At 37.2% G+C, this 23402-nt stretch overlaps 2 protein-coding genes across 4 annotated transcripts in view; both read left to right on the forward strand.

The window, feature by feature from the left end:
- The first annotated feature begins 264 nt into the window (after positions 1–264).
- LOC129372185 (C2 calcium-dependent domain-containing protein 4C) lies at positions 265–1652 on the forward strand. The gene is made up of 2 exons (XM_055049288.1): positions 265–314; positions 410–1652. The coding sequence occupies exon 2, from the start codon at positions 444–446 to the stop codon at positions 1650–1652; it is 1209 nt and encodes a 402-aa protein (XP_054905263.1). The 5' UTR covers positions 265–314; positions 410–443.
- Positions 1653–3104: 1452 nt separating this feature from the next.
- Positions 3105–23402, forward strand: part of vps13a (vacuolar protein sorting 13 homolog A) — a 38298-nt gene continuing 18000 nt past the window's right edge. For all 3 annotated transcript variants that reach the window (XM_055048897.1, XM_055048898.1, XM_055048899.1), the window contains exons 1-42: positions 3105–3276; positions 4917–4960; positions 5049–5091; positions 5174–5269; positions 6178–6279; positions 6907–7016; positions 7112–7171; positions 7280–7339; positions 7595–7675; positions 7877–7934; positions 8441–8568; positions 8698–8804; positions 8898–9069; positions 9348–9410; positions 9986–10118; positions 10278–10372; positions 11030–11172; positions 11287–11488; positions 12483–12597; positions 13332–13468; positions 13550–13682; positions 13968–14085; positions 14343–14481; positions 14611–14722; positions 14943–15118; positions 15714–15870; positions 15968–16047; positions 16504–16563; positions 17189–17387; positions 17544–17660; positions 17915–18018; positions 18850–19017; positions 19109–19416; positions 19500–19647; positions 19837–20008; positions 20243–20370; positions 20602–20771; positions 20978–21234; positions 22119–22294; positions 22372–22515; positions 22839–23048; positions 23244–23387. In XM_055048897.1, coding sequence (XP_054904872.1) covers positions 3177–3276; positions 4917–4960; positions 5049–5091; positions 5174–5269; positions 6178–6279; positions 6907–7016; positions 7112–7171; positions 7280–7339; positions 7595–7675; positions 7877–7934; positions 8441–8568; positions 8698–8804; positions 8898–9069; positions 9348–9410; positions 9986–10118; positions 10278–10372; positions 11030–11172; positions 11287–11488; positions 12483–12597; positions 13332–13468; positions 13550–13682; positions 13968–14085; positions 14343–14481; positions 14611–14722; positions 14943–15118; positions 15714–15870; positions 15968–16047; positions 16504–16563; positions 17189–17387; positions 17544–17660; positions 17915–18018; positions 18850–19017; positions 19109–19416; positions 19500–19647; positions 19837–20008; positions 20243–20370; positions 20602–20771; positions 20978–21234; positions 22119–22294; positions 22372–22515; positions 22839–23048; positions 23244–23387 — 5469 coding nt within the window. In that variant the 5' untranslated portion in view covers positions 3105–3176. The remainder of the gene's footprint in view (positions 3277–4916; positions 4961–5048; positions 5092–5173; positions 5270–6177; positions 6280–6906; positions 7017–7111; positions 7172–7279; positions 7340–7594; positions 7676–7876; positions 7935–8440; positions 8569–8697; positions 8805–8897; positions 9070–9347; positions 9411–9985; positions 10119–10277; positions 10373–11029; positions 11173–11286; positions 11489–12482; positions 12598–13331; positions 13469–13549; positions 13683–13967; positions 14086–14342; positions 14482–14610; positions 14723–14942; positions 15119–15713; positions 15871–15967; positions 16048–16503; positions 16564–17188; positions 17388–17543; positions 17661–17914; positions 18019–18849; positions 19018–19108; positions 19417–19499; positions 19648–19836; positions 20009–20242; positions 20371–20601; positions 20772–20977; positions 21235–22118; positions 22295–22371; positions 22516–22838; positions 23049–23243; positions 23388–23402) is intronic.

A 23402-nucleotide genomic window follows, 5' to 3' on the forward strand; every position in this document is an offset into this window, starting at 1 on the left:
TTAATATTTGCACTTTGTGACTCATTTTCATCCTCCAACGCACATTGAACCAGTGATCTGAAAGGAAGTATAATTCAGAGAGCTGACATCACACAAACTGCCCTTCAATGCATCTGATCTGATGTGACACCCATCCAGATTCACACACAGAAAGACCCTGTGAAGCGTATTTGGGGGTGTATGCGTGCACAACATTTTCTGATCCGTGCGGGGGCAGAGAGACCAGTGACTCACTAACTCATACTAACCTTTAAAACCTATCGTGTGCGCCAGAGCATTCAGATCTCAGCGAAAGGCACATCTCAACCTCACAGGTGGGAGAATAATCTTTGCTGGATTTTTTGGAAAACATATGAACAAAGATTTCTGTGATCTTGCCTGAATAACATACGTTTTGTTTGTTTTAAAGGTAGTCACTTGGGTGAGAAAGCCAGCAGTCAGTTATGTGGGTCCTGGGGAAGATCAGAGAGAGCATGGAGAGCATTCCTCTGGATCTGAATCTTTCCATTGGAAAAAACGAGGATGCTTTTTTCTCCACAAAGGCCAACCTCTCACAGAAACTTCACACGAACATCATTACTCCGGACAACATCCCTGAATTCTGCCTGCCTCCACGGCTTTTCAAGAGACAGCCGATGCTAGAAACCGAGACGACCCAACTTCAGCAAGACGGCCATCAGCAGACACAAAAGAGCAGGCCGTCTTTCCAAACTGAAATTAAGGAAAAGAGTGAAGATCCTTTAGTGCCTCAGAAGGTTCCAAGGAAACCTTTGCCATTCTCTGCAGAGTGTTACGGCCTGGCTGGAATCTATGAGAGTCCCAACACTAGAAGGAAAGAGTCTTTGTTCCATTCAAAACGGCCTGTATATGTGTTTGAAAGACGCATCTCTGCCACAAAACCCAGTCAAGTAAAGCAGAAAGCCCCATTGAAGAAAACTTTTTCAGGGCTTTTCACACTCTTTGTGTCCAAAAGCTTCTCAGAAGCAGCAAGTGTGGAAGCTGAAACACCTTCCAGTGCCAAATCATCCAGAAGTGCCCCATCCAGAAGCCGGCGTCTTAAAGAAACTGTATCCTGCCCTTCGCTGATTGATAGCATGGAGAAAAGCAAGACGCCAAAGAAATTAGGTTTAAGTTTACCAACTTCTTCCTGCAGTCAGCTAACCAGTGATAAAAATCCTCCCACCCTGTTCCCACCTGTTCTCCATCCACTGGACCTGCTTCACTACCAGGAGAGACTGCAGCATGAACACATTCTTCCTTTGCAGGGCCAAGGTCGAGTTCGGCTCTCCACTGAGCACACCACATTCTCCAAAGGTGCTTCCTCAATCTTTTTCACTGTCAGAGTGCGTGTGGTGTCTGTGGAGGGCTTGCTGGATGGAAGTGAACGACACACTCTGAACTGTGCTGTGAGTTTGTGCCTGATGCCGGGGAAGCTGCAGCACCAGGAGAGAGCCACCATCAGGAACTGCCGTCGACCCGAGTTCAATGAAGATTTCTACTTCACTGAGCTGAGGCACAAGGATCTGATGGAGCTGCAGCTCCAGTTAAAAGTGGTGGATAAAGCTGCAGCGGGAGCTTTGAGGAGGGGAACAGTGATCGGGATGATCTGTAAACCTCTATCCAAGCTGGTGTCCTCTGAGGATCGGGTGTAAGAGTGGATCTAAATCTTATAAGTTTAGTAAAAACAGTATTTTTTTTTCTGTGATCACATTGTGATTGCACTTTGTCACCATTATTAATTTTTAGCCACTCTTAGTTGTATTAGCATCTCAGGTAGGCAGTATCAAAGTGAATGTAGGCATGGGACACTAACCCAAAAAGGAAGCTAACACACTTGGACAATAATTTAAGACTTTAAAAAAAACAAACTGAGGTAAGCACAAAGTGGCACAGTTGTATTACAACAACAAAAACACACTTAACTTGTTTTGCCATCTTGGTGATGTTATGTTGTTCTTTTCCTTGTTTCTTCAGTAAATGTGTAAAAGTGAGTAATTCAACATTATAAAACACCTTCGATGTAGTACAGTTGTCATTATGGTTCTTCAGAGCATCACTACTCTTCTCAAGTATAAACTTGTTATCACTGCTGACAGGATTTGGCATGAGATTTTTGTTTTGCTATTTAATCTGTCAAAACAAAATACACAGTAGTACAGAACAACTACCAGTTACTGAAAGTTGAAGATGTGTTGGAGAAGAAGCTCAATAGGTGAATCATTGCAAAATCAAAATAAATCCAGCTGGCCTTCATATAACTTTGGCCATAAGAAGGTTAACTTGATCAATAGAGTCTTTTATCCCACCAGCAATGTTAAATGTTGCGGTTCTTTGTTTCTGCATTTTTTAAATTAAAATGCAAACTTATCTATGCTGACAAAATATTTACTGCTGAATCTGTAGAAGTGAAGTCTTATAAAGCAAGGTCTAAGCGTTAGATTCTGCTCAGATTCCAACAAAATTTCTGAAATTCTTATTGGTATTTCTTTATTGATTGTTTCATACATAAAAAATAATCAATGATGTCAAGATGCTGCTCAAAACCATGATTCAAGACTTTCATAAAAATGTAAATCTAGAATAAAGAGGAAAAAAATTATATAAATTTGGCTTTTTTGAAATTTATTTTCTTTCGAGATTTTTATGGAGGAAAACATTCACCTGATTGTACATCCCGGTTTGCATGGCTTGGTTACAGAAAATGCATGAGTGATGTTTGCTTTGTTTCATTTTATTAATAAAGATAAAAGTAATATGTTCATGTTGTCTTTTTTCACGTTACTTCTTGCTATCTCAATATTTCAATCGTTAAGATTTGTGAGAGTATGGAAATATATTTTACCATATAATAGCTTGACAGAATCTATGGCTTCTTGCGGATCGTATTCTTTGCAATAAATGGAACAAAAACAGTATTCCTTAAATGAGGAAATGGAAATCATATAGTATAAATCATAGCATCGATTTTTCGGTGATACGAACAATTAAAATCCTTTTAGTAGCCTTAAATTGTCCAAATTATATACTACAACAGCCTGCCATAAAATGTTCTCCGTCGGCAGTTACGGCGTGACGTAATAACATCCCCTGATGGACGCCTGAAACTGACGTTGAGTCAGCTTCAAGAAGTCCACGATATGTAAACATGATGAAACACAGATGAAAACAGCGTCAAAATGGTCTTTGAAAGTGTGGTCGTTGACGTCCTCAACCGTTTTTTAGGGGACTACGTTGTGAACCTTGACAGCTCGCAGCTGAAGCTTGGCATATGGGGAGGTAACCGAACTTGTGTTTGTCTTTCATCAGAGCACCTTTGCATGCTAGCATGCTACATGCTAATGGACGTTCGCCACACCAGTCCTGTGTGCAGGAAGACGCTCCCAGCTGTCAGTGTCACTTTCCCTTCTCTAAATGTCTCTCATTAGTTTATTACAACCGCTGGGTGATTTTGATGAAAGAAGAAAGAAAATGCACCTGTCTGTTTTTACTGCAGACATTGTCTCTTGTTATTTTATTTAACTGGGGTTAAATTTACCTTTGGTCTTTAAAGTTTCTGGGAATGGATCAGTTCAGGGTTCCGCCCTTTTTTGGAACCAGGTTAGGGCTTGCCTCAGGTTTATTCTGAGTATTTTCTTTTGTGTTACCAAGAACCTGTCGGTAACTATTATGTGTGGGACACAGGATAGGGTTAGAACATGTATTTCCAGGTGAAACGTTGTTATTTTAAATTTTCTTTGAATATTTTCTACTTTCCAAGTTGGCAGTCTACATTTTCATCTACATTCCTCTATTGCAGATTGCATGTAGAGAAGAAACAGGGCATTTAGATAAGCTTCGTAAACAAATGTAATTGTTTTTCCATTATCTGACCTGAAATCAGGCTAAACCTTTCCTGTTTATGTGAAGTAAAATTCAGTAAGTACTTGTACCTGTTAAATGTTAAAATGATGAAAGAGATTTTTAAAATTCTTTATTTGAACATCAGAAATTTACCATTTTCTAAAGTTACTCTGCCTTTAACCCACTTGAAAAGCCCTGGTGATGTTGTCATTAGTTTGAAAGCCTGTCACTGCAGATTAAATCAGAATCTTTGAGGCACATCTGTGGATGTATTTAGGGCATATCTTAAACACTTTGTTCTTGTGAGACATTGTGTAAAAATCTAAAGAATTTATCCAAGAACTTCTGTAAAATTTGGGTCTCCAGCTGAATGACTGTTCTTTGTCTATCTGTTCAAGCAGTTACATCTGACTATAAACACCATTAATTGCACCCGAATGACGTCCTTGGTATGTCATTAAGTTTTGTAAAGCCAAGTCATTTAATCCAGGTGTGTTGGAGGACAGTGGCACTGAGGACTGGAGTTGTTGACCTCTGTTATAATGACTGTAGAAAGGCTGAGAACATCTTTCCAACTTCGACGTATGGGAGTGGCAGTATCATGTTGTGTAGGTGCAATTCCTAAACTGGATGGCATCATCAGCAGAGATATTATGTCTAAATATCTATGCAACATTTCAAGATATTTGCCAGAAAGTTAAATGATGTGAGAAACTTGTTAATGGATACCCTCACAGTTTGACACAAAATTATTTTATTTAATGTAAATTTTATCAAATACTAATTAAGTGTAGACAGTTTTCAAGAAAGTAGAAATATTGTTGTAATTTTCAGTAAATAATCTTATTAATAATAAAATGTGAGACTGATTTCTTGTCAGACTGTTGATAGTATTTATGTACTCTTCTTTAGTGGATGCAAATATATGTTTTTAAAGGCATGTGTTTTGTGAGGGGTTGTGCTCCACAGTTAGTATTGGACAAGAGCAGTGAACAGTGATTAAATGCTACATATATGAGCTTAATGTCAACCAGTAGTTTGTTGTGTCTGTATGTAAACTATGTCTGTCATTGTAGGTGATGCTGTGCTGAAAAATCTTGAAATAAAGGAAAATGCCTTGGTGAGCTAAATATAACTTCTCTAGTGTTGTACTCTAAAGCTGATGATTTCTTTGAGCATAATTGGACTTTTCTGTTTCTGTTTTGTAGAGTCAACTTGATCTCCCTTTTAAAGTGAGAGCTGGTCACATAGGTAAATTTACTACCTCTCTGTGATGCTGTTTATTTGGATGATCATTTTCTTATTTGGTGTTTTTTTTTTTTTTTGTTAAAAGGACGTCTCGAGTTAAAAATCCCATGGACGGACATCTACAACCAGTCAGTGGAGGCCACGCTAGATGGGGTCTATCTGCTAATCGTCCCCACAGCAAGTAAGATTGCTGTCTAAGTACTGGCATCAAAACGCAGTGAAGGCATAACATAATGCTTTACATTTTGATAAAAAAAAATATTATTGGTAGTAGTAATAAAACATCTTTTCACTAGTAGTTTTTCAAAGGCAAAAATAAATAAAATTCAACAAGTATAAGGTGCAATCAGCAATAATTGACAGAGAAGTCCTTTATGAACCAAATATGTATATTACAGAAGGGGAAAAAGCAGAGAAATAAAAAAAAAATAAAAAAGGAATTTTACAAGTAAGCAGCAGACATGAAGATAATTGAAAACAAGTCATAAAATATTTAAATCACTTAAAGGTACAGGAAGCTAGTGGAAGGATTTAATTATTGGAGTAACACTTTCTCTGCTTGTGCTGAAATTCAGCAGTAGAGTCGACAGATTTCTTAAGACAGCAATGCAGGGACCCAGGTTAAATGACAGTATAGTGTCATTTAACTTTTGTTTCTTTGCCTTCATTTCTTGTTAATTACTTTAAATTGCTATATGTATGACTAGTTCTGTGCAAATACATTAGTCTGGCCTTGCCTTTGCGAAGCATGCTCTCAACATTAGCAATATTGTGCATGTGTCAATATTTAATGTGTCTGACAATTGAAGCGCAGATCACTTCCAAAACTTAATCCAAGGTGTCTAACCTCTTTTCCCTCCTTTTAAAAAAGATATTTTTAAAATAAATTATTATATCCCTCTTTTAAATATAAATTCCTCTATCAATAATTTTGGTTATGTCTTTTGTCAAACTGTGGAAAAGTTGCATCATTTTAATAATGGAGTACTTCCTCTAATTGATCCCAGTTTTGGTGACATGTAAGAGAACACTTGTTTCTCTCTGTTTATATTTAATATTATATTTTTGTGGCCTGTCATTTGATTCCAGGTATAAAGTATGATGCAGAAAAGGAGGAGAAGCAGCTACAGGAGGCTCGTCAGAGGGAGCTTGATCGAATAGAGGAGACAAAACTCAAGGCTGCAGAACAAGGTCAGAGTTCAGCTTTGACTATTAAAGAGAGACGTGTGTGTTTCTGTCCAACAATATTTATCTTCAGATAAAGACATTTTTAACAGTTTCAGGAAGACCCTGAGCCGAGCCATCAGAGGTGAAGGAGAAAATAGAAGCTAATTTATCAAGCAGACATTACTGCTTGACCAGATACGAAAACAGAGTTCAGCAGCATGCAGCGGCTTATCTCTTAAAGGCTGCTACTTTTAATTAAAAATGTTGGCTATATGTTGCTTGAGCAGCTTTTGTCATGTGTTTTTGCAGATGGTATAGATCATAATAGCAATTTTCGGCTAATGTAACAAATCTCAGAATGTGAATCCTTGGCTGCAAATATATACAAACTCAGTTCCAATGAAGTTGAGATGTTATGTAAAGCATTAAAAAAAGCAGAATACAATAATTAATAAATCATTTCTTACCTATATGCAATTTGCCAATTTGAAGCAATAATTTTGTGAAACCTTGGGAAACTTTGAGATTGATAACTGGCCCGTTCCAATGAAGAAGTTTTTGATGTTATCATTTTATTTTTTTTGAATATTTAAAAAAAAATATATATATTCAGAACAAATACCGTACTGAAAATTGTTTGGGTTTTCACAGAGAACACAAAGCTAGAGAAACAGGACACCTTTGTGGAAAAGCTTGTCACACAAGTGATCAAAAACCTACAGATTAAGATCTCTAACATCCATGTTCGCTATGAGGATGATGTGAGTATTTTAGCTAAATATCAGTAAAAATAACCTTAATTCTCTACAATAGCTTGCAGGGATGTTAATAACAATGTGTGTGTTTGGCTCCTCAGATCACTAATCCAAACTGTCCTTTGTCATTTGGAGTGTCGCTTAAAAACCTCAGCCTTCAAGTAATGTCTTATATCTTTTGTTATATAATATAATATAATATAATATAATATAATATAATATAATATAATATAATATAATATAATATAATATAATATATGCTTTTACAGACAGCTGATAATCACTGGAAACCCACTTTGCTAGATGAACACTCCAAGCTTTTCTTCAAGGTAGGAAATTTTACTGAACTTTTTTCCATCACTTTTAAATAGCATATTTCTAAGCCATGCCTCTTGTGTTGTGGTGCGCACTATTTGTTAATCACTATCATTTCAACCAGTCAGTTTAATTCTCAGAAACATTGTTACTTTTTACTGGCTCTGGGCTCTGGACCAAAGCTCTAGATGTCAACACTATGCATCACCATCAGTGAACAGCTTTGTCGTGCCTCATGACTAAGTTGTTTGCGTTTTGCTTGTCATCAGTTGGTTCAGCTGAACAACTTGTTTGCCTACTGGAATGTCAACTCGGTTCTCTTCTCTAACCACAGTCCAGATGAAGCCCTGGTGAGTCACTGGATTGTCTTTAGCTACTCGAATTTACCTGTAGTTTTCTTTTTATTTGGACTTAGCACAATCAAAATGTCTTTTGCAAATTATATAAAAACTTTTTTTTTTTTTATCTTTAGGAAAAAACTGATGTGAAATTATGATGCAAAATGGGATAAAAAGTCACATTAACAGAGATGTTGTTTTCCAATTTTATAGCGATGTCTTCAGAACAGCATGGAGATCAAACCCTCTGTTTCTGTCAACCATGACTTCAGTGAGTGAGCCACTGCCTCTTGTTTTCCAATATATTTACAGTTAATTTGATGAAACCTAGGAAAATTATCTATTGAGATTATTTCTTCAGTCTGCATGTGATATTCACCACATATAACACAAAATGTACTGTGGTCACAGTTTATGTAATAGACCAGCAATGAATAGCACAGAACTGTTACCAAATATACTTTTAAAAAATTTGTGTTGATAACGTACCACAGTGTAAAAACTTTTAAGAAAAATAAGCACTTTTGGAAAGCACTGTATGTATATATAACAAACATTTAATCGCTACCACTATATCTAGAGATTATCAACAAATATCATAAACATTATTTTTGTAATTTTCCCTTGCAACCACTAGTATAAATTTTATAAATTGATTGTTCTTGTAAAAGAGAATAAAAGGGAATATGTTCCATATGGTTAGAAATCCATGGCCTTTATACAAAATTAACTGTGCTAAAAGAAAATATGAAATTGTTTCCTTTTGCCGGTTTCCAGTCTTTCGTCCTATATCCGCGAATGCAAAACTGCGAATGAATCCAAGATCAGATGTGGATTTCTCTTCTCCTAAAGTGGACCTGATGGTCAACCTCAGCGAAGTAGCTATTGAACTCAACAAACCTCAGGTTAGTGTGTCTGTTCAGGCCTGGTATGTGGAATTTGACTGGAAAATCCTAAGGCAAATAAAGACATTTAACGTAAACAACATTGGGTAATAAGAGTGCTTTGTAATCACCGACTTCCTGTCTTTCCAGTACATTAGCATTTTGGAGCTGCTGGGCTCAGTGGATATGATGTCACGAAATCTGCCATACAGGAAGTACAGACCCCAGGTTCACGTTCACAGAAATGCTCGCATATGGTCAGAATACATCAGAGTGCTTTTTACCACCACTGCCTGCTGCACACCTACTGTTAGTGACACAAATGCTTTTCCTGGATTCCTGGATTTCAGGTGGAAATATGTGATCACAGGCATCTTGGAGGTGGACGTGAAGCCTCATCTCCACATGTGGTCATGGCGACACATCCGATGCCACCGGGAAACAGTGAAGCGTTACAGAGAGCTCTACAAGAAGAAAATCACCAGCAAAAAGCCCAGTGTGGAGCTGCTTGACAAGCTGGAGGTGGGACAAGGATGAACTGCGGTTAAATTAGTTTTTAACTTCGAATTGGAAATTTTTTGAGAAAAAGTTCAAACTTTGTCTTCGGAGAATAAAATGCACAGCTACTAATTTTTTGATTTTGATGTAAAGTTGATGCTCATACATTATTATTCTTATTATGCTGAGTTTTTGCCTTAGTTTATAACAATTTATTTAACAAAGAACATTTGATTAATGCTTATTTATTGGAATAATTAGATGAAAAGACCTTTAATTATGATGATTTTCTTTATTTCCAGGCTACACAGAAATCTTTAGATATTTTCAACATCACATTGGCGAGACAACAAGCTGAAGTGGAGGTATTTTATATTTTTCATTTTCTGACAGGTACAATGTATCTATGCAGGAATTTCCATTAATTCATTGCAACTGTGATCATCTGCTTTATCGAACTGCCTCAGACTCTAAAATTAGAGACATATTTTCCGGTTGTGTGAGACACTTAATACAACTCCCTCTTGTTGAGATGTTTAGATTTTCTCACCTACACTCATCAGGCATAACATCCTGATCAGGTGAGGTGAATATTGCTGATTATTTCTGCATCATGGAACCTGTTAGTAGATGGGATACTTTGGGAAGGAACTGGACATCTTGTCCTCAAAGCTGATGTGTAAGAAGTGTAATGATTTGAGCGAGTTTGGTCCCAGTGTTATGATCTGTGCAGATTTTTTGTGGTGAATCCATTCTTATCACAGCAGCTAAAGCCTTTCTATAGCTATGAAAGTCACAATGAACTATCGTACAAGAAAGAACTACAATTAGATGAATCTAGTTGCTTAGGAATTGGCACTGTTTGCTCTTACTGAATAGCAATGGTACATAGTCTACGAATTTGGTTTTGTTTTAGAGTTTTATTATGCTTCTTCCCCAGGTGAGCAAAGCAGGACTACGTATTTATCGACCAGGGAAACAGATGGAGGAGGAGGAGTCTCAGGGTTGGTTTAGCTGGATGTGGAACTGGGGAGGAGAGGCTGAGGCACAGACCAAGGAGGTCAAGACTGGAAGTAAGACTCTAAACCAAACATTGAGTAGGACAGTGGAGGGGAGCAGAAGTTTATTTTAGAATCCTGGCAAAAGTGTTATATATAATTATTTCAGTAAGGATTTTGTTCTTAATGCTACTGCCTTTTCACATTTTGTCTCTTTCATTTTCTTTGTGTCAGCATTTGATGGGTTGTTTACTGTGGATGAGAAAGCCAAACTTTACACTGCCATTGGATACAGTGAAACTGCAGCTAACCCCAACCTGCCAAAAAACGTGAGTCACTTCCCTCTGAAATCACCTCACTCGTTTATGATGTCTGGGTTTTTTCAGAAGAATATCAAAACTACCTTAGAGAGCTTAGTGTGTTAGTAGCCATTTTAAAACAGTTGTCAAATCCAACTACATTTGAAGGAAAATTCAAATAGTTGTAAAATTACACTATCAGCATCTGTGTATGTTGAGATGAAGACGGACTCAACATGTAACATCTAAAGTCTCTCAAATTACATTTAAAGCTCTAAATATGAATATTACAATGGGACATTCAACCAGTGACATGTGATTATGTTTTATTTTCTATTCATCTTTTAGAGTCAATGTTAGTTTTGTGCAGTCTTTATTCAGCCTGAATATCAGCTGGTTATTGTCAAATGTAATATTTTTACTTTTAACATCGGCACCAGAGAAGAAACGCTTTTCTAAACTAAAACACTATTTTGTTGATTTCTTTCCTATGTAATAAAGTGATATGTATATATATATATGTGTGTATATGTGTATATATAATTTTCTTTTCAATATTCATTAGTGCAATCATTTTAGTTAAATATTAATCAAGCCACTGCATTTAAAACAGCAGCTGCAGACTCTTGACGGTGACGTTGTGTGCATTCTTGATAAAAATATTAACTGCTTTGTCATTGCTTTTAGTTTGAGGACATGAAGGTCAATTTCCATATGGAAAAACTGTCTGTGTCCATCAAAGACCAAAAGGACAAAAACGAACTCATCAAACTGACTGTGGGGGAGCTCAAGTCCACACTCACACAGAGACCCGGAGCACAAGCCATTAAGTACGTCAAGGCTTTTATTTTGTTCTTATTCGTTCTACTTCAAATTATATTTCTATGATTTTAATTTGTCTGGAAGCCTGATCAGATCGTTTCTCTGTTGGACCTTTTTATTAGAGTCACAGCCCAGCTTACTTTGTTTGAGGTCACTGGTCTGGCCACTAATCGTCCGGCACCGACCCTCCTTTCATCAAGAAAGGCGGCCACAGGAGCAGGAACCCCGCTGCTTTGCTTCCTGTTTGAGACCAACCCGCTGGATGACAGCGCCAACCAGAGGCTTCACGTTGAGTCACAACCACTGGAGATCATCTATGATGCAGTGAGTGATGCTGTCCAGACTGCTGGTGTAGTGTGTTTGTGTGTGGGTGTGTGTGCAACGTCATTGCCGTCAACTAAGGTTTTTGCCATACTGCTACGTCTTATCCAGAAAAGTGAATTAATTTGAGTGTTCTTTTATGTGACACACCAGCAAAAAGCGATGCGTGATTATGAAGTGGAATCATAACAGTGGTTACCCCTGACTAAATACGTTTTAAACACTATTGTTACAATTACAGTTGCAAGTGTTTTTGAGTATCTTTCTACCGGCTTTGCACCTAGTTGGATAAAAATTTTGAAGTCTTACCACATATTTTCAATTTGATTTATTTTAGAGCTTTGACTTCAGTCTTGTTTTCTTCCTCAATACTTCTTTAGGGACTTCCCTGTATTTAGTTACCGTCATAATTTTGATATTGACCAGCTTGTTTTCTGTTGAAGAAGAACATCCCCCCAGCATGATCCTGTTCAGGAAGATGCACTGTGTTGGTTTTCTGCCTGGCACAACTTTTTACATTATGGCTTTTTTTCAAGAGGAAGAAGATTGAGCATTGTACTTTGCTTCTGATCTGTCTGCTGTGTTCCTAGGTCTTCAGGATGCTGGTTGTTCACAAATTGTATCAAAAGACTCTATTACTTTCACAGAACAACCGTGTTGAAGAGATTTGATTGTACAGTGGGTCAGCCATTTCTAAAGGAGTTAGTTTCGCTAGATTTCATTTAGAAATTTAAAGAGTAAAAAGGCCCCAATGCAAATGTTTGCTGCACTTCAGATTTTTATTTATAAGCCATTTTCATTAGCCATGGATCCTTTGCCCTTTGCTTTGAGATTATTTGTTGCCTTGTGGTGATGTATCACAGAAAATCCTAAATACTCAACATCGAAGCCAGTCATTTTATTGTAAGAACATGTGGAGCAGTTCAATATGTATTCAAACCTTCGTAAAGTAGTGTAAGAAGTCTGTTTATTGAGTGTTTTTGATCTCTTCGTGTAGATAACGGTGAACAACATGTCAGAGTTCTTCAGGCCTCCAGATGACCTACAGCTGGATGAGCTCACCAACGCCACCCTGATGAAACTGGAGCAGTTCAGAGACCGCACAGCCACTGGTGAGTCACACATATATTCACCAATATATGGGAATGGCCTGATCCCAGCTCTCTGACGGCTGCATGTCTACATCCCCTTTTCTCAGCTGAAATTTGTGTTTGTGGTGTCTGCAGACACTAAGCATGTCTAAGCATTGAACAAACTCAGCATTCAGATGATATGATTTCTGTTTATTTTCTTTACAATGTCATCTTCTGGGTGTTTCAAGTTATATTTTCTTTTTTTCATACAATCGTTTCTTCAGTCTTTATGTTCTTTATTTAGTCATCACATCATTACTCTGATTCATCCTTCAGTCCTTCTTTACTTCCTTGCTCAGTCCTTCAGTTTTTTCTTTTCTACATTCAACCTATTCAACACTATTTTATTCCATAAATATCATTCATCTAAGATGATGTGCACTGAGTTAGTTTGAAATTAACTAGTTAGTTTATTTAATGTTAAACTAACTAACTGAGTTTAACTCAGTTGGTTTAACATTGAATAAACAATTCTATTGTTCTTTCTTTTCCGTTTCTTTTAAGTAAAACAAAACCTCAATGTGTTGAGTCATGTAAGCACTGCATGCTAAATTTGTTCTGTCATTTTTGATAAAATCCATCTTTCTTTCCTTCTAGTTATTCATAACTTTTTCTTAGCAATAAAGAAAGCAGTATGAATCTAAACTATCTTTACATTTTTAACTCTTTAAGCTTTGAGCAGTGAGTAATGAATTGATTGTTTCATTCTTTAGGTTTATTGTACGTGATTGAAACTCAGAAAGTTCTCGACCTGAAGGTGAACTTGATGGCCTCCTACGTCATCATTCCACAGACCGGCTTTTATGACGGAACCCAGAACATTGTGCTTTTGGATCTTGGTAATTTCAAGGTCAGAAGATGTCAAAAAACCTTAAAGCTGAGTAAATGTGACTCAAAGAGCAGATTTGAACTTCCTCTTTCTGGCTTTTAGATGTCCAGTTCAAGCAAGAAGGATCTGCCGCAGCTGTCAGTGGGTTCCAGCAAGATTGAAGACATCATGTCCAGAGCGTACGACCACTTCGACGTTCAGCTCAGCAGCCTGCAGCTGCTTTACAGCAAACCAGGTACTCAGAGCAGAAACAAGTTTTTATCTTTTATAAAAAAGATAAAAACAACAGAAATGTTCAAAACAGTGACTTTAAAATCATAAGGGGTGGATGTTATACCACTACTTAAAAATATTTTTAATTTTGAAAAACACGTAAAACCATGATGTGAAAACACACAGTCACTCTTCTTAATCAGTGAATATCAGCTTTTTCTCTTACGCTAAAAAAACAGAACATCTTACTATATTTAGCATCTGTGTTGAATCAGGAGAAAAATAAAGAGGTTGTCATTATCTGCAGATGGTGACTGGAAAAGAGCTCGCAAACAGAAACGGTCTCCACTCCACATCCTGGAACCTGTGGATATGAAAGTGGTTGTCAGCAGGGCCATGGTAGTGAGCGACACACGTATGGCAAAGTAAGTGTATAGCTGTCTTCACAATACACTAAAGAGATGAGCTGTTGGTTTTTGTGCACTCACAGATGATAAGATTATATTTAAACCAAGCAGCAGGAAACAATGCAGAATGACCAGATTGCAGAAAAATAAAATACATTTTATGTATTGCCAAATATGTTTTGAGTGACGATATTTTACTGAAGGCTAAAGTCTGTAAACCACACTGTCAGTCTGGCTGCAGGTTGTCTAATTGTGTTACAATTCTTGTGTTTAAGGTATAAAATGTTTGGTGAACTCCCACTGTTGTCTCTTCGAATTTCTGACAACAAACTCCGAAGTGTTTTGGAGCTGGTGCACAGCATCCCACTGCCTGAGAGCAGACCTGCAGCCCGCAGCACCGCTTCTTCTATAAGGGTAAGAGAAAATCAGCTTGGGGGAATACTAACTCTTTTAAGAAAGTCATTACTGTCATTTTTTAATTACTAGCCTGTCATTGAGATGAGCCTAATTCATTATTATTTTTTTATGCATATGCTTCCTCAGCCGAAGCAGTCGTTCACTCCTCAGCTCACTGCGAGAAAACACCTGAGTTTAGTCGACCAGCGTTCCTCGATCCTTTTTGAGTCCTGTGAGACTATCAGCATCGCCTCTCTGGGTGAGACACAGCAGGAGACTCCTGAGCAATTAACAATGTACTCTGATGCAACAAGATACTCTAGCACTTGAGGCTCAGATTTCACTTTGCATGAAAAAATCTAAATCTGAAATTGAAGCTACATTACCATCTGTATATAAAGGTGAACCTGTTCAACCCTATGTAAAAAAAAAAAAATAAGGTAGCTGACTGGTGCAGTTTTGTTTTGTAAATCTGGCAGGGTCACAGGAAGATTTGTTCTATGACGCCCCCAGCTCTCCGATCGGAGAGAAGGCTTTCTTCCCGGACAATCCCATGCCGCTACGCTACGCTGATTTAAGCAAAAGAACGAATCTCATTAAAGAAGATGCTCAGAAGAACATGACTGACTTTATAATGAGATTCGAGATCAATGAGGTAAAAATGATTTAGTGAAACCAATAGATAATTTGAGGGTTTTGTTGCAGAGAAGTTTTACTATATATATATATATATATATATATATATATATATATATATATATATATATATATATATATATATATATATATATATATATATTATATATATATATATATATATATATATATATATATATATATATATATCCTCTGGTAGAGGTCCTCTGGTAGAGGACCCGAGCTCAGAGGATAAGAACCACCCGCGGTGGGTGAGAAGGGAATTTTTATATATATATATATATCTATATATATATATATATATATATATATATATATATATATATATATATATATATATATATATATAAGTGATATTGGACAGAAGTAAAATGCTGGTGCACAATTAGAATATTCTTAAATTTATTTCGTGTGAACTGCTAGATAACGCCTTATGTACCAAGTCTGCAACCTCTCCTGTACTTGTCATCTTGCATACTTATAGTGAATAATATTCTTGAGCGTCACCCTGGCTTTGTAAGACACCTTTTAGAGGTTGGTGTTATTTGACTAACATATGTCTTTGTCCTCTCATTTGTTCTTCCATGTTTCAGTTGTCTGTTCAGCTCTGTCGTCTGTCAGGACCTCAGGAGATCGTTGTTCTCCAACTGGACATCGAGGGTCTGGGCACTGAGCTGAAGCTGCGCACCTTCGACATGACGTCAAACACCTTCCTCCGTGAGATCTGCTTGAAGTGTCCCGAATACATGGGTCAGTAAATGATTCACTCAACTTTATGTCAAAACTAACAACTAGATAGTAGTTATTATAGTGTTCATCTGATGCTTTGTTTCAATCCTCTGTGTAGATTCTGAAGACAAGCAAGTTCAGCTGATCACCACTTTAGACAACTCAGAAGTTGACCTTCTCACCTTGGAGTATACCAAAGTACTTTATTCCACTCACATTAAAACAGATGAACTCAGAATAAATTCAGTTGAAGCCAGATGTTTACGTACATGGTATACAGAAACTTTATTTTTTTATTTTTAGTGACTGAATTTAAATTGAACCAAACTTTTCTATCAAACAAATTTCCAGCAAGCTGAGTAGGAAGTTTGTGGAGGGAAAACCAAAACATTACTATAGTCATACAGCTTAGAAAGCAAATTTGACCAAATATTAAGGATCTTGTATGTAAACATCTGAATAAAAACAAGTACATTTAAAAATCTATTTACCAAATAAATGTATTTGTCGTAGTCACAAATGACACTGGAAAAGTTTAGTTTGATTTAGTAATTTAAAAAAGTTGTGACCTATTATAGAGTGTATGTAACATCTGTTTTCAACTATATGTTCAAAATGGTAATAAACAATAATATTATTGTGTCTTCCGTCTAGGCGGATAAAAATGGTCCTGAGTTTAAGAGTCAGCATAACAACACAGAGCAACTCGTTAAGGTGAGAAATAAATAGAAGACAAACATTTATTTTTCAAATGTTATACAGTAAATATGTTCAAAATGCTCAGTTATGTTTTGATTATTTTTTTTCTTTTTTGAAAAACGGCTTTAATGCTGAAAAAACCAAAAATGTAATGTTTAAATCTATCAAATCAATTTTTGATTTTCTGTGATGCCCGAATGGCCAGTTCTCATTTCTTTGCTCAGGACAATAACATGAACTCAAGTTTTGATGAACTTTCATTAAAACAGCTGAATGTAAACATCGACCATAAAAGTTAGTTTTAGCACCCATCAGAAATGAAAGGAATTGCAAGATTATCTCATTTTCTGAAGTGACATAATTTATGCCTCAAAGGATATATGCCTTAATCTGATCTGTATGAAAGCCAGAAATAAAGAGCAATGAGAACACAGTGCCCATTAACATTTAAAACTTGCTACTTTTTGGTTTGATCCATTTAATAAACAGGGGGGGGAAAAGTATTTTCATCAGTATTTGATCTGCTGATCATTAAATCAAAACTGGTTGATTGGTGTATCTCAAATTAGCATAAATTGTTCCCTTATTACAGAGTTTGCAATTTTATCAAAATTCTTGATTAAAACTGCCTGTTTGCCAGGTGACATTTTCGTCTTTGGACGTTCATCTGCATACGGAGGCTCTTCTCAACACCATGAGCTTCCTCAGTAACCTCCTTCCTCCATCCAGTAAGAAGGAAGGAGGGCCAGAGGAGCTGCCCACCATCCCAGAGGAAGAGGAGGCTGAGGCAGGGAAAGAGGAGGAGAAGAAGGGCGAAGCAGCTGTAACCAAGAAAAAAAGTATTTACATTTACACATTGTAAAGTGGAAAAAATATAGATGATATTTTAATGCTGAATATCTTTTATCTGCTGTATTGAAAGTATTGCCAACTGTTGCTTGTTTCATTTTAGTATTCAGGCTTCCCTCTGTAATCCCTCTCCCTTCTTTTTTCAGCCTCTAAAAGCTCAAAGTTTGCAGACGTGGTGAATCTTCGCGTGAGAGCTGATCTGCGCTGCTTGAAGGTGTTCATTCGAGGACAGAAGGCTCGGATATCAGAGATAAGTATTGAAGGTATGTAAGAAATTGTATTACACAGCAGTACTGCAGATCGAGCTAAGAGCAGAAATGCCTTCCTTAAATTTGTTTTATTGTATCAGATAATAAGAAATCCTCTTCAGGTACAGATTAAAAAAAACCAAACAATTTACGACAAGTTTTCTGTTGACTCAGGCAGCTCATCTTTCCTAATATCTTCTGGTTTTGCTTTTCTGGTTTTGCTTTTGTAAAGAAATTGTTCTCAGTGTGTGATTGTTTTTACTCCTCAGGTTTGGTTACTGATGTCATGATGAGGAAGAAGAACATGGAGATCCAAGCCAACCTAAAGAGCATTGTGATTCTGGACTGCAACAAGGACGCGTTGTACAAGAAGGTACAGTTGACTTTTCTGACATTTTTATTTGTGTATTGGTCTTATAAAGAAGCATGGACATTAACTTCTCGGGATATTTTAAATTTCAGTGTAAACAGGCGTAATATGAGATTAAAATCGTTATTGTCACCTGTTGATAATACTTTGGCCCATTTCTGATCTAAAATTTTGTAGTGCTCTGACCAAAATTGATAGTAGCCATCTTAATTTTCTGATAAAGTTTTTTTTCCCACACCTTAAATGATTTGAAGTTTTACTGGATTAGGTGTTGATATATCAGTGATTTATCAAATACAGTGAAAATTAATTTTTTTGTGTGTAAGCATTACTGGAAATCAGAACATTTAAACAAATTCTGGGCCACAAGTAGTTGTGCACCCCGACCACATACCTAAAATAAGAAATATGATTTTTTTTTTACCCCATCCTGGAAACAATGAAATTTAACAATTAAACAGCTTTTCACTATTAATTTCATGGTTGATATTTACTTAGCAACTGGTATTCACATGGATAGCTTCAGTGTTTCTGCATATTCTCTATTGTAGGTAGATTTTTAGTACCTGAGATTCCAAAACACTTTAAACATTTTCAATCGAGGAGTGCTGATGTTAGCAGGACCTGTTAGCACTTTGATGTGATTTGTTCTTTGATTGTCACCAGCTCATTTCTCTCCATAGCTTTACTGTCAGTCTGATTGAATTACACATTTTTCAGTTCATTTCTTTTTATATATCTACTTTATTCCCTGTAGTACACTGACTTTGCTTTGCAGTTTGCTTCTATACAGTTTTATGTAAATCTTTCCTCTTACATTTCCCTTCTTTTCAGGCTGTCTCTATTGCAGATAAGCAAGTTTTTGCCTTCAGAATGTTGAACCACACAGGGGCAACAGAAGGAGACGCCTACCTCGACATGTCTAACGTTGACACGTCTGTCACGCTAGAAGTCGGCTGCATTGAGGTTATTTTCCTGAACAAGTTTGTCTCCTCCATCCTGGTAAGGATCACTTCTCTCTGATCTGATCTTGGGTTCGTCTACAGCATTATTACTGGATTTAAAATTATTCTCCACTTATTCTTCCTTTCAGGTATTCATTAATAATTTCCAGGAGGCGAAAGAAGCCCTCGCTGAGGTGACGGTTCAGGCTGCAGAAAAGGCAGCCTCTGGTGTGAAGGAACTGGCAGAGAGAAGCACTCGAATTGCTCTTGACGTCCACTTCAACGCACCTGTGATTTTCCTCCCCCAGTCTTCCTTCTCTTCAAACGTCATTGTTGCTGATCTTGGCTTCTTGTCCGTAAATAACCGTTTCATCAAGCAGCCATTTAAAAGCGACGCCACAATCCCGCCGGTTGTGGATAAAATGGCCGTGAAACTGACTGACCTCAAGATGTACAGGTCAGGCCCACAGATGGAGTTTATACACAGCCGCTATTTTTTATTCATCATTTTAGGAACTGTTATGATGCTTTTGCTTTCAGAACCACATACAAAAATGGTAAATTTGAAGGCGAGACTCAGCTGCTGAAGCCGGTCAGCCTGGACCTGGAAATCCAACGAAATCTTTCGGCTAATTGGTACCACAGCATCCCTGACATAGAGATCACTGCTCATCTTAAGCCTATGAGTGTAAGTGTTCATGCACAGCAGCAGTAAGGACAAGTATCAAATAATAATTGATCAAAAATGTGTTATTCATAATTTAGTATATATATATACTTTATTTCAGAAGTTCCCATCAGTTTCAAGTTTATTTTGAAAAATATGAATTATTAAAATGTTTTCCTTTTGATTGTATTACATTTTTGCTCCTGACAGCTGATCCTCTGCCAGGATGACATGATTGTTGTCTTGAGGACTTTGAGCGAGAATCTGTCAGAGAAGTCTGAAGCTGTTCAGCCTCCAGCTGTTCTGCCCTCCACTGACCGCTTCTCTGATTCTGTATCCAACAAAGAGTCCCAGGGCTCAGGAACCACCGGACCCACCAGCTGTAAGATTATTCAGTTGTTTCTGAAAGTGTAATAGTTTAAAAAATATCTGTGTACTTGATTTGTGTTGTGTGTAAATAAATAAACTTGATTTAAAATGTGAACATTATGAGCATTTATATGATCCGTGAGGTTATTGTCACCATCATAAAATCCCCTGATAGATTCTGGAATCTGAGAGGGGAAATATTATTTTCTGTTCACCGTTTTAACCCGTTGCAATATTAACGTTATAGCAGGCAACACGGTGGTGATAGCTGCTGTGGTTGAGACCCAGAAACACAGCAAGCTCAAGACAACGCTGAAGCTGAACTTCAAGTTTGACTCCATGACGCTGGTTCTGTTCATCCCTAATGAGAATGTGGTATGTAAACAAATATACACATATAAAAACAATTTCAACTGATCACACTTTGGACACCCCTGATATACAGACTGGATAATGACTGAATTTTTGAGATTCAGATGGATCAGTCACTGGTTAGGGTCGATCAAGCTGAAAATGATCCTGTGCATCTCTAATAAACTCTCTATTTTGTAACTTAATGTGAACCAAGATGGCAATAAAAACTACATACTTTGATTTGTTTTATAGATCCAACACTTAGACTGTCATGATGAACAGCTGAAGTTGGCAGAGTTTACTCTGGGCACCATCTCCACTTCTGTTCACATGTTCTCTGACAGCTCCATGAAGGCATCGGTTCGACTCTCCACGTGCCTCCTAGATGACAAGAGACCAAGAATCAAGATGGTTACCTCAAGGTTTGAGAAAATAAACTTAGATTTATTATGGCCAGTTCGTGTCTTAATCTTTAATAATGTTATTAAAGCCCTCAGAAGCCTATGGAATAATAACAACTGCAATTACCATAAAGACTTAAAAATCGCAGCCATTTTTAAAAAATTGGGCTCCTTTAATCACAGTAACTTATGGAAACCCAAACCACATGTCTTATGTCGTCCTTCAGGATGATGGAACTGCGGCCCGGTGCCGAGCAGAACATGATGGTGGAGGTGAACTACCGACAGGGGCTTGATGGTACCAACATAGAAACAGTGGTACAGGATGTGTACCTGTGCGCCAGCATGGAGTTCCTGCTCACAGTGGCAGATATTTTCCTCAAAGCCACCAAAGCGGGTTTTGCTCAGGGGCCACAAGCCAAAGGCAACACTGGTGCTGGAGAAAAGAAGAACATTAATTCCTCTGTCACGTCTAAAGACTTGTGTGAGTTGATCTGTTACAACAATTTCATTGTTATTCTTCCTGAAACAAACTGTACTGATAATGTGTGTACAACTTCACATTTACTGGGTTTGCATGGATACAATATTTGGAGGATCATAACATTTATGTTTTAAGATCCTTTAAGTCAATCATACAGCTGGCCTGTTGGATGGACAGGTTTTATGGATCTCTTTGTGTTGATAGGGTGTCTATGTATCTTGCATATTTAAAAAGTCTTAAAAAATCATAAAGTGATGCATCTAAAATTAAGACCTTGTAAATACGTTGATCACAGGTCTTCAATTTTGTCCTGGCTGGACTATTTAATCATATCGTTTTGGGGGGGAGTTTTAAGTTTTTTTTCTTGTGGGACTTTTCTGTCTGGCAAAAGTTTTTGTGTAGAGCGTTACCCAAATCATCCCCCCATAGTTTTTCAGTATTAAATTTCATTCAAGCTAAAATGTAATACTTAAAAAGCCTTAAATCTGATTAGCTGGAACCTTGAGATCATCAACTCTACATCTGAACAGTTCATTCTTTCTGACTGACTTACTTCCTTGACCTGCCCCTTTCCTTTCTTGTCATTCATTTCTGTTTTGTGTCTTTCTCTCCATATTCTGCTTCTTCTTTTTTTATTGCCTGCTGTAAAAATATTTGGCATAAATTCAGAGTAAAGATTTTTTTTCATTTAATGTGTGTAAAGCACTTGAGAAGTAGAGAGAATTGAGGTCGGAAAAATATCAAATTTTTCTATGAATATATGTATATATCTGTATATGACACTTCTATAAGTTCCTCTGTTTGTTTTGAAGATATTTAAAGTAATTCTCCACCCTTCATTTAGCCAGTGTTTTATTGCTGCCCTTTGTTGCTCTACGGTACAGCTGCAGGTCCGGTGTCAAAGATGGAGATGACGGTTGTCGTGCGTAACCCAGAGATCGTGTTTGTTGCCGACCTGGCGCGTGCTGACGCCCCCGCCTTGGTGATGACCACATATTGTGAAGTGTCAATGATAAGTGGAGCAGAGTCAACAATGACCGCCTCCATCAAAGATCTAAAGGTTTATATATATATATACTATGAATCCATTCAGATTCAGATTACACATAAATAACTTTAGTATTTATGTGTGTTCAGGTTGTGGCATGTCCCTTCTTAAGAGAGATTAGGAAGAACAATGTGACCACCGTCCTCCAGCCATGCCAGGTTCACTATCGGAGTTCTCAGCCTCCAGCGGGCCCTCAGGCTATGGAAGTTGAGATTAATGCTCTCTCTCTAAAGGTGTGTATTTCAATGGCAGTGTCACAAACCTTTTCTTTCCTCAAAACAAAAATCATAAAAGTTTCAACTTCAAACATTTTTCTCATTTCAAAAGTATATAGTCTTTTGAAATGGCTCTGTTCTTGGTGAGAATATGTCTTGCTTAATAACACTTTTCTAGTGTTATAAAACTAAACACCGTTTTTCTTACAACATTTTACATAAAATAATAAAACTTATTTTAATGCCTTTATTTTCTATAGTAAACAGGGATAGTGAATCAAACTGGGATTCATTAGAAGCAGGTTTTTATTCTTCTTTTTGTGTAATAATTGTCTTCCCAGGTATCTCCTGTCATCATCAACACAGTGATCACCATCCAGTCAGTGCTGACGCCCCAGGCTGAGACGCCTGAGGAGCTGGAGAGCCCCGTTCCCGTGAACCTGTGGGAGAAACGACACTGGAAGGAGCTCAAGCTTTGGTTCTTGGAAGAGGAGGGGGATGAAGACACAAGGTCTCTAACGCCACTCATTCCACAGGGAGAATCCTTAAAGGTATTTATGACTTACATTATTAAGCTTATTTGATTTTTGTCAAACTTTGCAAACATTATTTTATTTACTTCTCTTAAGATATTGATCTATTAAAAATTCAGGATATTTCTGGATGATTTTTTTTTGTTTCTTCAAACACAAAATAAATATGCAAAGTTGGAGCTGAATGCTGTATTACTATCTTTGTCTTTGCAGTTGACCATAGAGTCAATCTGCGTGACTCTGGAAGCTGGAGTGGGACACCTCACCATCCCTATGCTTCTCGCCAAGTCCTCCTTTAACGGAGATGTGAAAAACTGGTCCACACTCATTAACCTCCACAGTGAGCTCACTCTTGAGGTAAAATAAGTGAAA

The sequence above is a fragment of the Poeciliopsis prolifica genome, unplaced genomic scaffold (assembly GCF_027474105.1).
Source record: "Poeciliopsis prolifica strain line A6 unplaced genomic scaffold, Auburn_PproV2 SCAFFOLD028, whole genome shotgun sequence".
Classification (NCBI taxonomy): Eukaryota; Metazoa; Chordata; class Actinopteri; order Cyprinodontiformes; family Poeciliidae; genus Poeciliopsis; species Poeciliopsis prolifica.